We start from the raw sequence: 13,026 nt of genomic DNA, 5'->3' as shown, positions 1-13,026 counted from the left end.
TCGAGACAAGAGATTAAGAGAAATCAGGAAGATGGGGAAAGAGAAAAAAGGTAGCCTTAAACCACCTAACATTAACGTTTAGCCCATTGCATGCCTGACTGGCCCTTCTGTATTCAACAATTTGAAACTATTATTAATCATTTAAAAATGAGTTGTGAAGCGCTTCTGGTGCATCCAGTACAGCGATGAACTTACTACCCTGTACTCCCTATACTATTCTATACTCTGCATGCTCATCCAGATTGTACAAAACAATGGCCATTCTCTTATCACTTGGTACGGGTGGCCTGTAACTGCAAACAATTGGCCCAGTCATTAATAAAACAAAGCAAACATCTGTAAAGATGATTCTGCTAAAAGCAAGTGTTAAGGAGTTACTGTAACTCTCTTTTGTGCCTCACTTTGATGTTGCTCCTAAAAATTCACATAAGCATAGTGAATTAGAACAGAACTGATTTTGCTTCTTGTTGTTGTTCTGCTGACATTGTGAAAGTGTTTCCTAAAAACAGAAATATTTGTTAGGTGTCACTTTCTTTTAGACTTAAACATTTAAAGAGCTCCTACACTGCCCTCTAGCTGAATATAGGGTTCAGAATTGTATTTTTTTTTTATTTAATGTATTTGATGAAAACACAAGTCTTCCCTGATACTATAATTAAATTCCTAGTTTTCCATACTGTTTGGAATCTCCAGTTCCTTTGTAGATCCAGTTGATGTTTTTTGCAATCAGTGTTGTGTGCAGATAATTTCATCTTTATGGGCCAGTAAGCGTAGCCTGAGCTGTAACTCTGAAATAAAGACACGTAAATGACTCACCTGTGTAAATAAGGCTAGATATGAATTTTGTTTGTTTATTGGCTTCCCTGGAGGCTAATTCAGAGTTCGGTAAGACATGTATGGTGACCAGTATTTGCTTTATTTAGACAGTCTGGATAAGCTTTGTTGTTGGTGTCCATTGTTGGGCTGCTGTTGGTTAGCTGATGGTTTGAGGAGCATGAGATGACTCAGTGGTCTTTTGAATATTCAGTAGATCCGGCTGTGCTGTGTCACTGAAGGGCTCTTGAAGCTGTTTGTTTCTTCTTCACCTGGACACACGTAAGTGCTGGTTGCTGGTTTAGCATGAGCTGGTATAAAGCTGTAAGAATGAATGAGTCTGGTTTTAGTTTGGATGGACTAGTTTTGCGTAGGGGGTGGGGCAATATAATTATTACCATAATTTCTTAATGATTTATTGATTTATTTTTTTTTTTTTTAATTCCCATGCACATGTGCCGTATCGGTCATTTATTGCAGACTGATTACCACACAGTGTAGTTCATAGATCAAGAATCTACTCCCATCTCATTGATTTATGCTGAGACTTTCTTATACTTTGCAAATTGTCATGTATTTTTACAAACTAGTCCTGTCCAAATAGGGCTGTAATCTACCTACTGCTATGCTACTTTAGTAAAACATGCTTTCACTTCATCATCAGATAGACCTTACAAGTGTTATTTTAGGCCTTGTTGTGGTTTGTGCTGCAGGTGGTCAGAGCATAGGCTGCAGTTTTGCAGTTACACTTAAACTAGCTTGAATATGACTGCACACACAGTACAGCACTAATGAAGCTCTTTTTATGTTCAGTGTTTTTATTAATCTCTAGTAGAAGCCGCACCATTCCTTTCAGATGCTAATGATGCATTGGAGACTGTGATTGTACAAACCAAAAAACTGTCCTTTAGTGGTCCAATGATTTCATTCGGCATGCACAATGAATTTAAATGTGTATTAAAATTCAAAACGATCACTTGTATTCTCCTCATTCTGTCCCCATGATCTGTCAGTGACCAGTGTCAGTGGGAAACATAGGTACCTAGATGTTGTGCATAGACACATTCAGTGATTTGTACTTTTTAATTTTTTTTAACTGAATATCCCACTTTTTACCCAATAGGGAAGGTCAGTTACCCAATCCCAGCCAGAAAGCGTTAGTTGTTCTCTCTCGGACTCCGGCTGCTGATGGCAAGCAGCATAATTTGAACCAGCGATCCTAGGTTCATAGTGGCAGCACCTTAGACAAAAATTATATATACTTTTTTGTAATTGTAGGGGTTATAATTTTTGGGGCTTATTTGGTTAAATTTATACTGCACAATTTTATACCTGATCTTTTCAGACGGGCTTGGTTTCTATTTTTAACTGTTTTGAGTTTTAGTGCAAGACTTCACCAGTGTAGTGCAGATATTTTGTAGTCTAATTGGACAGTTTTTGTTGAATATCAGCTATGCACATGGAATTGCTTTATCTCCCATACCATTATTTTTTTTTATTAAGTGCAATTTGATGTAGTCTTACTTGTATGTAATATAACATTACACTCCCTTGAATGTTAGCTATTACAAGATAATAAATGATAAATCTGACTAATTTGACAGAATGTTGTTTGTAAATGGCATTAGAGGATATGCCAGATGTTGGACAAATATGTTCGAGAACTACTGTGGATCTCCACCAAGGTGAAACAGTAAATTTTAAAAAAAGCTGGCAATTGAGAAGCCAACTCCAGTTTTGTACAGTGGACAGCACCACAACACAACAGAACAAGACCCAACATTTCGGTATCAATGCAAAATACTTAAAGTAAGCTTCTATTTTATAAATTGTGCTAAAACATTAACATTTATATTGTTACACCCTTGATGTATTCGCACCATGAGCAGATGAGGTTTGCAATGCAATGAGGTCAGTGATTCAAACCAGATTTTTATAACAAACTCTTCAGAAGATGAAGGGCTAATCTGCTGCACATCCCTGGCTTTTGCAGGGCTTTGTTCTTCAGAACAAGAGGTCATATTCCCTCTCCTTCTGTAGTTTGATCTTTTGCTTTGGTTTCAGGCAGTTATATTTGGCTCACTGCAGTGATAGTTTAGACATTAAGTGTAGATTGCTTGAGCCCAGACTCTACCAGTTATTAAGCTTGAAGTAATGGGGAATTGAGCTACTCTTAAATAGTGGTGTACATGATTCAATATGGCATGTGCTGTGTGATTGCTTGAACCAAATTGTGACCCCCATACCGTGACCATTTGTAAAGAATACATGTACCATTACACCCCTATTCTCAATGGAATATATATCAGGTCATATTTGGTGGTGTTCAGTGGGCTTTGTTAGGTTGTAAATGTTGTTCTACTATATTTTTCTCCTTTGAACTTTTCCTAAGTTAGCTAGTTTGTTCTCCTTTCTCTCTTTTTCTCTTCCTTATTTCTCTTTTCCTTGCCAGGTTCTTTAAGATAAGAAGACTTGTTTGGGCAGAGTTTTTAATTGCGATTTCATGATGTGTCATACAGTTCTGTACCGGTAATAATTTTACACCGGTGGGCCAACTCTACAAAATATGTGTAGTTGATACACTATTTTTGAACTTGACGTGCCTAATGGTTTTGTACTGTGATGCCCTTTAGTTTATTGACAGTCACTTGTCAAATAGTTAGCATAGCAGACCTGTGCTTTATTTCTGTTATAGTCTCTAAAATCGTCTGGTCCTTTTGCTTTCAGTAAATCATGTGGTTGAAGTTGTAAAACTCGTCTGTGGAAATGCTCGTGTTCCTGCATGTTTCCACAGCTGATAACCTCCCTTTGTTTTATTGTTGTCAGATTTCCGGTGCGCCCTTTTTCCCTCTCTGAGTTTTTTTGCTGCGTGAGCTTTACAGTTTCTCCTGTCGCCACTCAGCACAAAAAGTGAGAAACATGCCACACGCCAGACACTGATCACAGACCTCTTCACACTCAGCAGTGCTGGCTCCTGCCAGTGCTCCCATTGTCTATCAGATTACTGCAATTATGGGTCAAATGAGCAGTTAGTCTGTTTAATATTACAGAAACCCAGTAGATTTCCTGTACAGGAAAGTAGATAGTAGCAAGTAATGTGTGATTAACTGTTTAAAAGAAAATATTCATATTAGAAAGATTAAGATTAAAACATATAAGAAAAAAAGGCACCAAGAACAATGGTGTCCTTATGATTCTGTATTAATCAGAAGTAGGAAATGTTCATGTGTCGTCGTCCACCTCATCTAGCTATAAAATACAAACCTACCAACCTGGAACTGGAAGCAGTTGTTCTAATAATGCCTTTAATTTGAAAAATGAGACATTTGTCTTAAGTGATCATCCTTAGTAAATATTGTTCAGTAATCAGCCATCATTCTTGCCTTATGTTGTTATCCCATGTTGTACTTCTAAAATTGCTGTTTTATATGGTTATTGGTGTTTGTTAGCACTGATGTCTTCTGATACTTTCGCAGCAGGGGCATCTGTTTAGTGTTCTGATGCTTACTATATTTTGCTGGCCTGAGGGATGTACTCTTGAGAGGGATATATGGTTAGTGTTCTAATACAACTTGATACAGTAAAGCACCCTGCTTTACTGCAGGAACCTGTGACGTAACACAAAGCTGTTGTAATCCTTAACCTAAGAATATGAGATTTGATTGGCTCTCAGGATTGGCTAAATATTTGGAGAAATATTTGTCAAACCTTGATTGAAAATTTGAAATTTGATTTGATTGCGTGTTTAAGCAGAAATTGGCCTAAACCAATAATTCGCTGAATGCTTTTTTTGCATTTTTATCTAATGTTATTTGCACTAAAGATACTGCAGTGTGACAATGTCTCATCTTGTATTAGACTTTGTTGTGTTATTTAGGTGTCACCTATCACATGGTCCTTGCTTTGGTTGTCTTTCATTTATAGAAATATGAAATGTGCTTTAGGGTTAGCGAGTTTGCAGGCTTGTTGATCACGTCTTTTTCACATCCTTCCTTCCTCCACTGCTCTTAAGCCTGTGATGAGGCTTTACTGGAGTGTCTCTCGAGGGGGGCTACGTGTTCAGCCATAAAACCGAGGGCCTGTTTCAAGACATTCAGTTTCTGCTCACATTGAGTTTAGAGAATTGTGCGCACACGTAACCTAATGACCAGACTCTTATTACCCAATGCCCCACAAGACCTACAGCTGACCAGACCAGGACCAGCCACGTATAGGCAAAACAAAGGACTACATTGTGTTTGATGTAACTTCCTTAGATTCTGTCGTATTTCACTAAAGCATTCCTCTCATTCTCGAACATGAAAGCGATGCACTCCAGACATGTTTGGCTTGTTTCTTCCAGTTTTGTTTTGTTTTGTGGTGCTTCTGCTCATTATTGACGTTTGTACATTTTGCCTTGCTGTATTTCCAGCTGCAGCCGCGCAGGCGCAGGCCGAGGAGCGTCGCAGTCAGGCTGGCAACAGCCCAGTGCCTCCAGCTGCCACCACCACCAGCACCACCACCACAAAGAGCCATGCAAAACCAGGTACCTACTTCTGCATGTCAGTGTGTTAAGGTCATAAGTCGAGTTATTATAGTGATTTTTAGCATGTTTAAGGGACAAATTAATGTCCCTAAGTGGCTTAACTGCGTTTGTATGTAATACAGTGACTCTTCCAATGTAAAAAAAGACTGTTTTAAAGACAATAATTCATAAAATCACATGAAAGGGGAGCTCAACATACTATCATGTAGATCGTTTTCCATTCACAACGTTACGAGAAAGCTGATTGGGCGGGACTTTATTTGTAAAAAGACTTAAATTTTTAATCAGTGACTGGTCTCCTCTTTTTTAGGGCTGGCCCGAATAGCGTTTTTTGAGCTCTGGATATTTGGCACTGATTGGTAGCGAATATTCGAATACTCGTTTTTGATAAGACTGATTAAAAACGGATTAAAGTACAAAAATAAATGCAACTCATGGCCACCGCAAAATTTTCCACAGACACCTGGCCCGGAAAAAAAGCGATTTCTCACCCTTTCCTCGGGCCGGGTCGGGCTCAATAAAATGATCTGTGATAGGCTGTGTTTTTGTTTGTTTGTGTGTTTTCACCCTGGATTTTTTCACCCCAATTTTTTTTATTTCAGCTTCCAAACAGCTGAGCTTCTTGCCATTTTGCCATCTTATACTGCCATAAACCTGAACGGATGTGTGATGTTAGAGCAAGGTAGAGCTAAGAAAAGGAAAAAAAAAAAACGAATATCTGAATACCAAAATAAAAAAACGAATACCTACTCAACGAGCGAATAGCAGAATACCCGAATATTCGGGTCCAACCCTACTCTTTTTTTAATGTTTATATTGAAATATTGATAAATAGAACAGTAGTCGGACCAAATATTGACACAATATTTTTGCTACTGCTGATTAGGAGTGGGAATCTTTAGGCACCACACAATTTTAACTGATTGCAATTCAGAGGTCCATGCAATTATAAAACGGTTATGCATCGAGCAGATAGACGCATCTCTTTTCAGATTATTAATACAGAAATCTTGTATTAATGTTGTTAGGGTAATATTAAAACCAGCTACAAGCAAAACAGATACAAAAAGGTGATTTCAGGTTGGTTTTAATGTTGTAGCTGATCTGTCTTTGATCTGCATCTATGAATCAAAAATGTCTCCCACCCCTACTGCTGATGTATTTATTCTGCATGTCAAAATGTTGCGATTTATATTGTCTATAGTGAAAATATCTTTAAATATTGTGATGTGATATGAAGTTTAACAGTATTGCCCAGCTATAGCTGGATGGTCAATAGCCACGTGTCTCTGTTTGCACATAAATATTACCCCACTTTGCTTAAGGACCACACACCCAGCGTGGTGAGTCAGTTTAAATGCTGCCTAAAGTTACCTGAGCTCATAATTGAATCTGAAATATCTGCCATATGTGAAAGCATGTGAGGAGATTATCTGCGTAGAGTGGGACGGATGATATCCACTGCTGTCAGTCCCGGGGCTCTGCAGGGGGGAAATGCTAGTGTAACCATGTGAATGGAATAGTGAAGAAATCTGTGGGTTTAATTAGTATTTTTTGTTCATTGTTTTATTAAGTTATTGATGGAGCAGCTCTTCGAATAGACGAGAAACTTCGAGTGGCCAAAGAAAGAAGAGAAGAACAAGAGAAGCAGCACGGTGAGTCACGGACCAGAGTAAACACACATTAAGCCCCATTTGCTATTAAATAAATATACAAACACCACGCCCACAGTCAGTTCTCTCTAGTCACTATGCTGTATGTATAATGCACGGTAACACAGAGACTTTAAGACAGTTTTGCGTGGGTTTTACAGCGGCACGTGAGTCTCAGATCCTGGAACGGGAGCGCAAGGCCAAGCTGCAGGTGGAGAGGCAGGTGGAGGAGAGGCAGAGGAAGCTGGAGGAGCAGCGAAGGAAAGAAGAGCAGAGAAGAGCTGCTGTGGAGGAGAAGAGGAAACAGAAGCAGGAGGAAGAGAAGGTATGTAAAGTTTGTAGTATTATAATAATAATAAAAATAATAATATTAAAATATCTCCTAATCTTTTAAGACAGAGGAAATATCCAGCCTGATACTTTTTTGTTCATTCATCAGAAATCAATTGCAAAATGGCTGTTATTGTAATATTAAACATAACCTACAAAGAAAGGGTAGTACCGAAACTTAATAAATAAGTATCCTGCTCCTTTAAAAACAGAAAGTAATCCACAGAGCATTTTGTTTTAAATGCATCACTCCATGTTTCATTTAGATTTTCTCTGCCATAATGCTTGGCATATTAAAACAGTCTGTATGGTTTACAACAAACTATTATTTTCCTTTTGAATTTCTGTAATATCTAAACTTTGTATATAATTCAAAAATAGACCCGGATGTGAATTATTTAGTCTGTGGACTGTATTCCAAAACAGTGCTTTTATTTTAGAAATATAAGTTTGATTAGTGTCATTTCATTTTTATTATAATCATGATTATATTGGTCCATGCATTTCTGCATTTAGTACAGATTTCTGGTATATTTTTATTATACACATTTACAGAGGTTATAAAATGCATTTGTTTTGTTTTTTTTAGTTTAATACTGTCATGCTCTTCAAATGGAATGGAATTGGCAGTTCTATACATTTAGGTTCTGTAGGTCTACAACTGTATTATAAAAATGTACTCTTTGTCACACTGCTAAACAGTATAGTAATGATTTTTTTTAATGTGTGTGTGTGTGTTTAGGAGCACTATGAGGCAGTGATGCGGCGTACTCTGGAACGCAGTAATAGAGTTGAGCAGAGGCAGAAAAGGTGGTCCTGGGGAGGCCTCTCCGACGCAGACAGCAAAAATGGTATGAGCAGTTCTTATATGGTTTGAGAGTGTTCATAATCTTAACTTTTTTAAATGAGCTGTTTTTCATAATGAAGCTGTATTTATTATATTGTCACGGTCATGCTAAAATGTCTAAAAATGTTACAGGAGATTATAACTTTGCTAATGCTTTTTCAATGAAAGTCAATCTAAAAAGATTTACTAAAAAATAATATTGGTGAAACATTTTAATTATTATTTTTTTGGCAAATGAAACTAGTGCAGAAACGTAAAACGTAACCACATAGTGGTTGGTGTGGTGCAGTGGATAACACCACTACCTGCAAGTGAGCTATCACATCATGTGGGAGTCTGGGGTTCAATTCCCGATCTGGGTGGCTACACCAATAAGAGTCCTTGGGCAAGACTCCTAACACTACATTGGCCCACCTCTGTAACTGACATATTTTGATATTTCTGTATCAAAAAGTGTGAAATGACAGAAACGGAGATGCACATTTTTTTGGTGTGGTGGATGATGCACATAAAATACATAGTCAGAAAAGGTGTAATTAAATATATCTGGATGCATTCATTAGTGGGGGTGTCCACGAACATTTGGAAGTATAGTGTATACAGTATGTGCATTTCAGCATCATGTTGTTTTACTCTGCTCTCTGTAATGTTGCTGGAGACGGTTTATCTCCCTGATGATTTCAGCAGTGATATTTCCATCTCTCTCTCCCGGTGGAGTGTATTCATCTCCCTTAGCAACCTGTCTTGTCCCTGCCCCTCCCACAGGCGAGAGTGACACTGGCCCCGTCTCATCCCCAGTTACTGTAGTAATCTCCCCAGCCTCACCAGTCTCCAAGCCACCTCGGAGCCAGACGCCACAAGGTGGTCAATTTTTGCTTGTCTTCCTGAACTGGCACTGTCTCCTCCTCCTCTTCTCACTCTTCCACTCACTAATGTCTGGCTGGATCTGTGTGCCTTGTATTCACAACACGACCTTCACAGTCACTTTTGTTCTCTCATGCAGTTCTTTTTTTCTGACTGTTACACTCACTGAAGGACAATGGTTTTATTAGGGATGCACCAAAGTGACAGTTTTTGCTCAAACAGAATTAAACGTTTGGCTAAAGACTTAATACAAAATATTTTTTTTTGCAGGTTTTCATTAATTTTGCCCGTTCTTTCACGATTAAATCATTTTAAAGCAGCAGTCCCTAAGATTTTTTAAAGATTTTTCTTTTAAGTTGAAAGCAGTAGTATTTCAGTAGTGAAAAAGGGGACAGTGTATTATGAAAATAACATCCTTATTCTTCTTCAAACTTTCCTGCAAAGACACATATATTAATTCTAAAAACTAAGGGTGTCTGGTAGGTCCCCCTGACAAGTTTCTAGCAACGACAGCTTGAGCTCTTGAACTAAGCACCTGCAGTGCTGCTAATGCAGCTACTGAAATAACTACTGCGATCATTAAGATATCAGAACAGCTTTCTCTGTCTCTGCCTGCTAATTTAAGCATTGTTTGCATAAAGACAATGCTTTAATGAGCTAGATGCACTTGAACATTCTCACTAGAGAAATCTGTAAAACATGCAGACTGTTACTTAAAATAACTTAAATTGATTTTATCTTGCTTTTCAAAGAAAATGCCCCCAAAGCGACAAAAAATTCTATATAGAACACTGAATCTTCTATTAACTTTTATTACCCTTTAAACATACCAACAAAAGCAAAATGCATTTACTTGCTATTGGCAGTGCTATTCTAATAACTTTAAATCATGAATTAAATGTAAGCAGTGATATTCTGATGACGCATTTACTTTAGCACTTTATTCCAGTCAAAAACTACATAGTTTTACCTCAGTTGTGCTAATATGATCATAAATTCATCTTAGGCGTATTGGGGGCCTGCCGCCACTGCTTAAAAACCCTATAAAAAAATCTTCTGAATAAGTGATTGTTTGGTATAAACATCGGACATCAAACATGCTATTTTGTTTGCCAAATATTTGGTGCATCCCTAGCAGGAGGACCCTAGCAGTCCAGGGCCCTCTGTTTGTCACCTGGAAGTCTCACTATTTGTTCGCATGCACACCTTAAAAGAACTTGGAGTTTGTCATCTTTTTTCAGATCTACAGTTTCCTCTGGTGTAACTAACTGCTGAATTGTACTGGCTTTGGTTTGGCTCTTAACATTTCTCTTTTCTAGGTGTGCTGCATCTTTCTGGAATGAATAATATTTGATGTAATGTTGAGTGCAATACATGTATTGCTCTTTGTGTTGCTCTTATGTTTGGTGTGAATGTATGTTTTAGGTTTTCTGATGCTTTGTCAGCTCAGCCTGGTTTTTCAGAGGACAGAAGCTTAATAAAATGCAGAAAATTAGAGAAATGCTTATGCGATTTTGACTGGGAAATACCATTTTTTTAAGTTCGCTAGGCCCACAATGAAAGGACCAGCTACAGGGATGCTGTACTATAGGTATTGGTAGTTATTAGTAAAATGATGGCACAATAATTTTTGGCAGTAAAAAATATATAACGCTGTGGCATATTCAGCCCTGTTAACAGACCACAGACGATAAAAAGACTTTGAAGGAATAATACTTGGTGTGAATAGACCTTAAAGCATCAATTTAGCAATGTTAAATTTGCTGTGAAAATATACACATTACCAATTATCAGTCGTTATCCGTTATTAGACGGTCATTGTCATTATTATTAGCTTATAAATAAATTATTTGTTCTTTGGATAAAATATTTCTAAGCATAAAGTATATTTTTTTTAATTTATTTATTATTTTATTTTTTTCTTGGTTTGAAGGTCAGTGTTGTTTAAGGTAGTGGTTCTTGTGGGTGGATTACAAAATTTATGATTTACAAAAACTCATATTTCGTGACATATTTTAGAATAAATTTCTCCTACTTGTAGGGCTGTCATGTTATGGATATGTACAATACATGGACACCCCACTCATTTTTTCATGATATTGCCCAATATGTTTTCTTAACCAAGAGAGCCTGTTAATGTGAATGAGCTGATATGTCAAATGTGTTTTTGTACTCCAATTCCACTGTTCTTAATAATCATAAATTCACTGCACTTTAAATAAGTGTAACTGCATAATGGTGCTATTATGTTATTGATATATCATTAGCATAAAATGACAATAATATATATATATTTTCTGGGACAATATATTGGTTTTAGCACATGAAGTACAGCGTGTTTGACTATAGGCACATGTCTAGGTGTTTGAATGACAGACAGCAGTGCCAGTCTACTGGATCTGTGAAGTTCATGTACATGTAAAGCACTGATGGATGTAGAAGGAGAATGAACGTTTTTAAAAAAAACTCACTCACTAAAATAGACAGAGATGTGTTATAATTGGTACTTTAAGATAAACACCCAAGCATACACTGTAAACTGTGACCCTGTAATAACCCTGCTGTAATGTCCACCCTAACTCAGCCCTGCTCCCCCACCCCACCTACAAGATCCTGTGTGGTGTGTGTGTGTGTCCCTCTAACTCCCTAACCCTAACCCTGACGTGTGTGTGTGTGTGTGTGTGTGTCGACCTTCCCTGTAGACAAGCGTTCCACCTCCACCACAAACCTGAAGCAGTCGGCCGACTCTGCCATCAGCAAACGCCTGTCCTCCTCCTCCGCTACCCTCCTCAACTCTTCAGACAAGAGTAAGTGTCCCTCTCACCGTGTTTCTTCCTCACCCATACCTGACACGCCCCACCCCTACCTCACACATCTGACCCACACCCTGCCAGTGTTTGTTCACTTGCTTTCTCCCTTCATCCAGGATGTATGGAGCTCTCTATATAACTAAAAAACAGCCGGAAATGGTAAAGCCTTATAAACAGCCTTCTGCAATTGACGATCCTGCATGTGTTTAAATCAGAATGTGATACCTGACTCTATTAATGTGATCTGACTGGGATCTAATCACTAGGGAAAGTATTCCATGTGTTTTCTGTCTCACTTTTCTGTCTCACTCTTTTAGTGTTATTTTGAACAGCTTATCACAATAATGCCTTTATTTTTAGCTCAACACAGCAGCAGACAGGGTGTTCTAATGATTTCTGCATTAGTGCTATTTTTCTCCACAGCTTAATTTCATTCAAAGAGATTATTCAGCAGTGACTCAGCTGATTTCACCCACTGTTTCTGTCAGATCCATCCGTTTCCTTTCCTTCTTTGGGTCAATGATGTGACGCCTGTATCACTGCGTTATTTTTATATTTAAAAAAGGTTTAATTGCACAAAAGGATGATGCACATATGTAGTATATCTGCTATACGTTTTGTCACTTTAACAATACACAAAACATTATTTAATTGTCATTTTTCTGCTGTCACATTACTTTGTCCAAATATCAAGTGGCGCGACCAAAAGTAACAATGACAAAAGAAATTGTATAAAATTCTGGCTGAAAATCAATTGCTGATACAACTTATGTTTATATGCATGACAAGTTTAAAAGTCTCTTAAGTACAATTAAAAAGGCTGTGTCCTTATATAATACATATATAAACTATTATTCAGGTAAACCTTGAATAATGCAGACACTAATTTGTTTTATAAACATATTTCACTACTGACAACTTAAAAAAAATTAGGCATGTGAAAGAAATTAATTGCTAAGTTTAAGATAAATCATGGTCGCACCAAATGACATTTTGTAAGGCCACAGCTAATTTGACAATCATAAAATCAGTTGGATCTAAAATTCTAATGACAATATATGTGAACACAACATTCTGAATGTTTGTACAAATTCAAAATATTCTCTTATTTGTATGATTTTTAAAATTGGCCTGTTAAAAAAACACCACACTCATTCCTTAAAGTCTTTATTAAGAGGTGCAGAA

General features: G+C 37.4%; 2 protein-coding genes across 12 annotated transcripts in view; both read left to right on the top strand.

Annotated features, from left to right (window-relative positions):
• arhgef6 (Rac/Cdc42 guanine nucleotide exchange factor (GEF) 6) overlaps positions 1-13,026 on the top strand; it is a 233,886-nt gene that overhangs the window by 158,837 nt on the left and 62,023 nt on the right. The window lies entirely within an intron of this gene.
• Positions 1-13,026, top strand: part of map7d3 (MAP7 domain containing 3) — a 45,271-nt gene that overhangs the window by 5,308 nt on the left and 26,937 nt on the right. For 7 of the 11 annotated variants that reach the window (XM_049484250.1, XM_049484248.1, XM_049484243.1 and 4 more), the window contains exons 2-7: positions 5,225-5,338; positions 6,913-6,993; positions 7,152-7,315; positions 8,063-8,171; positions 8,933-9,028; positions 11,734-11,838. In XM_049484250.1, the coding sequence (XP_049340207.1) occupies positions 5,225-5,338; positions 6,913-6,993; positions 7,152-7,315; positions 8,063-8,171; positions 8,933-9,028; positions 11,734-11,838 (669 nt within the window). The remainder of the gene's footprint in view (positions 1-5,224; positions 5,339-6,912; positions 6,994-7,151; positions 7,316-8,062; positions 8,172-8,932; positions 9,029-11,733; positions 11,839-13,026) is intronic. The other 4 variants (XM_049484252.1, XM_049484249.1, XM_049484244.1 and 1 more) reach the window with 2 other exon arrangements.

The sequence above is a fragment of the Astyanax mexicanus genome, chromosome 10 (genome assembly GCF_023375975.1).
Source record: "Astyanax mexicanus isolate ESR-SI-001 chromosome 10, AstMex3_surface, whole genome shotgun sequence".
NCBI classification, from domain to species: Eukaryota; Metazoa; Chordata; class Actinopteri; order Characiformes; family Acestrorhamphidae; genus Astyanax; species Astyanax mexicanus.
The sequence above is the reverse complement of the archived record's forward strand: the minus strand, read 5'-3'. Positions and strand labels throughout refer to the sequence as shown.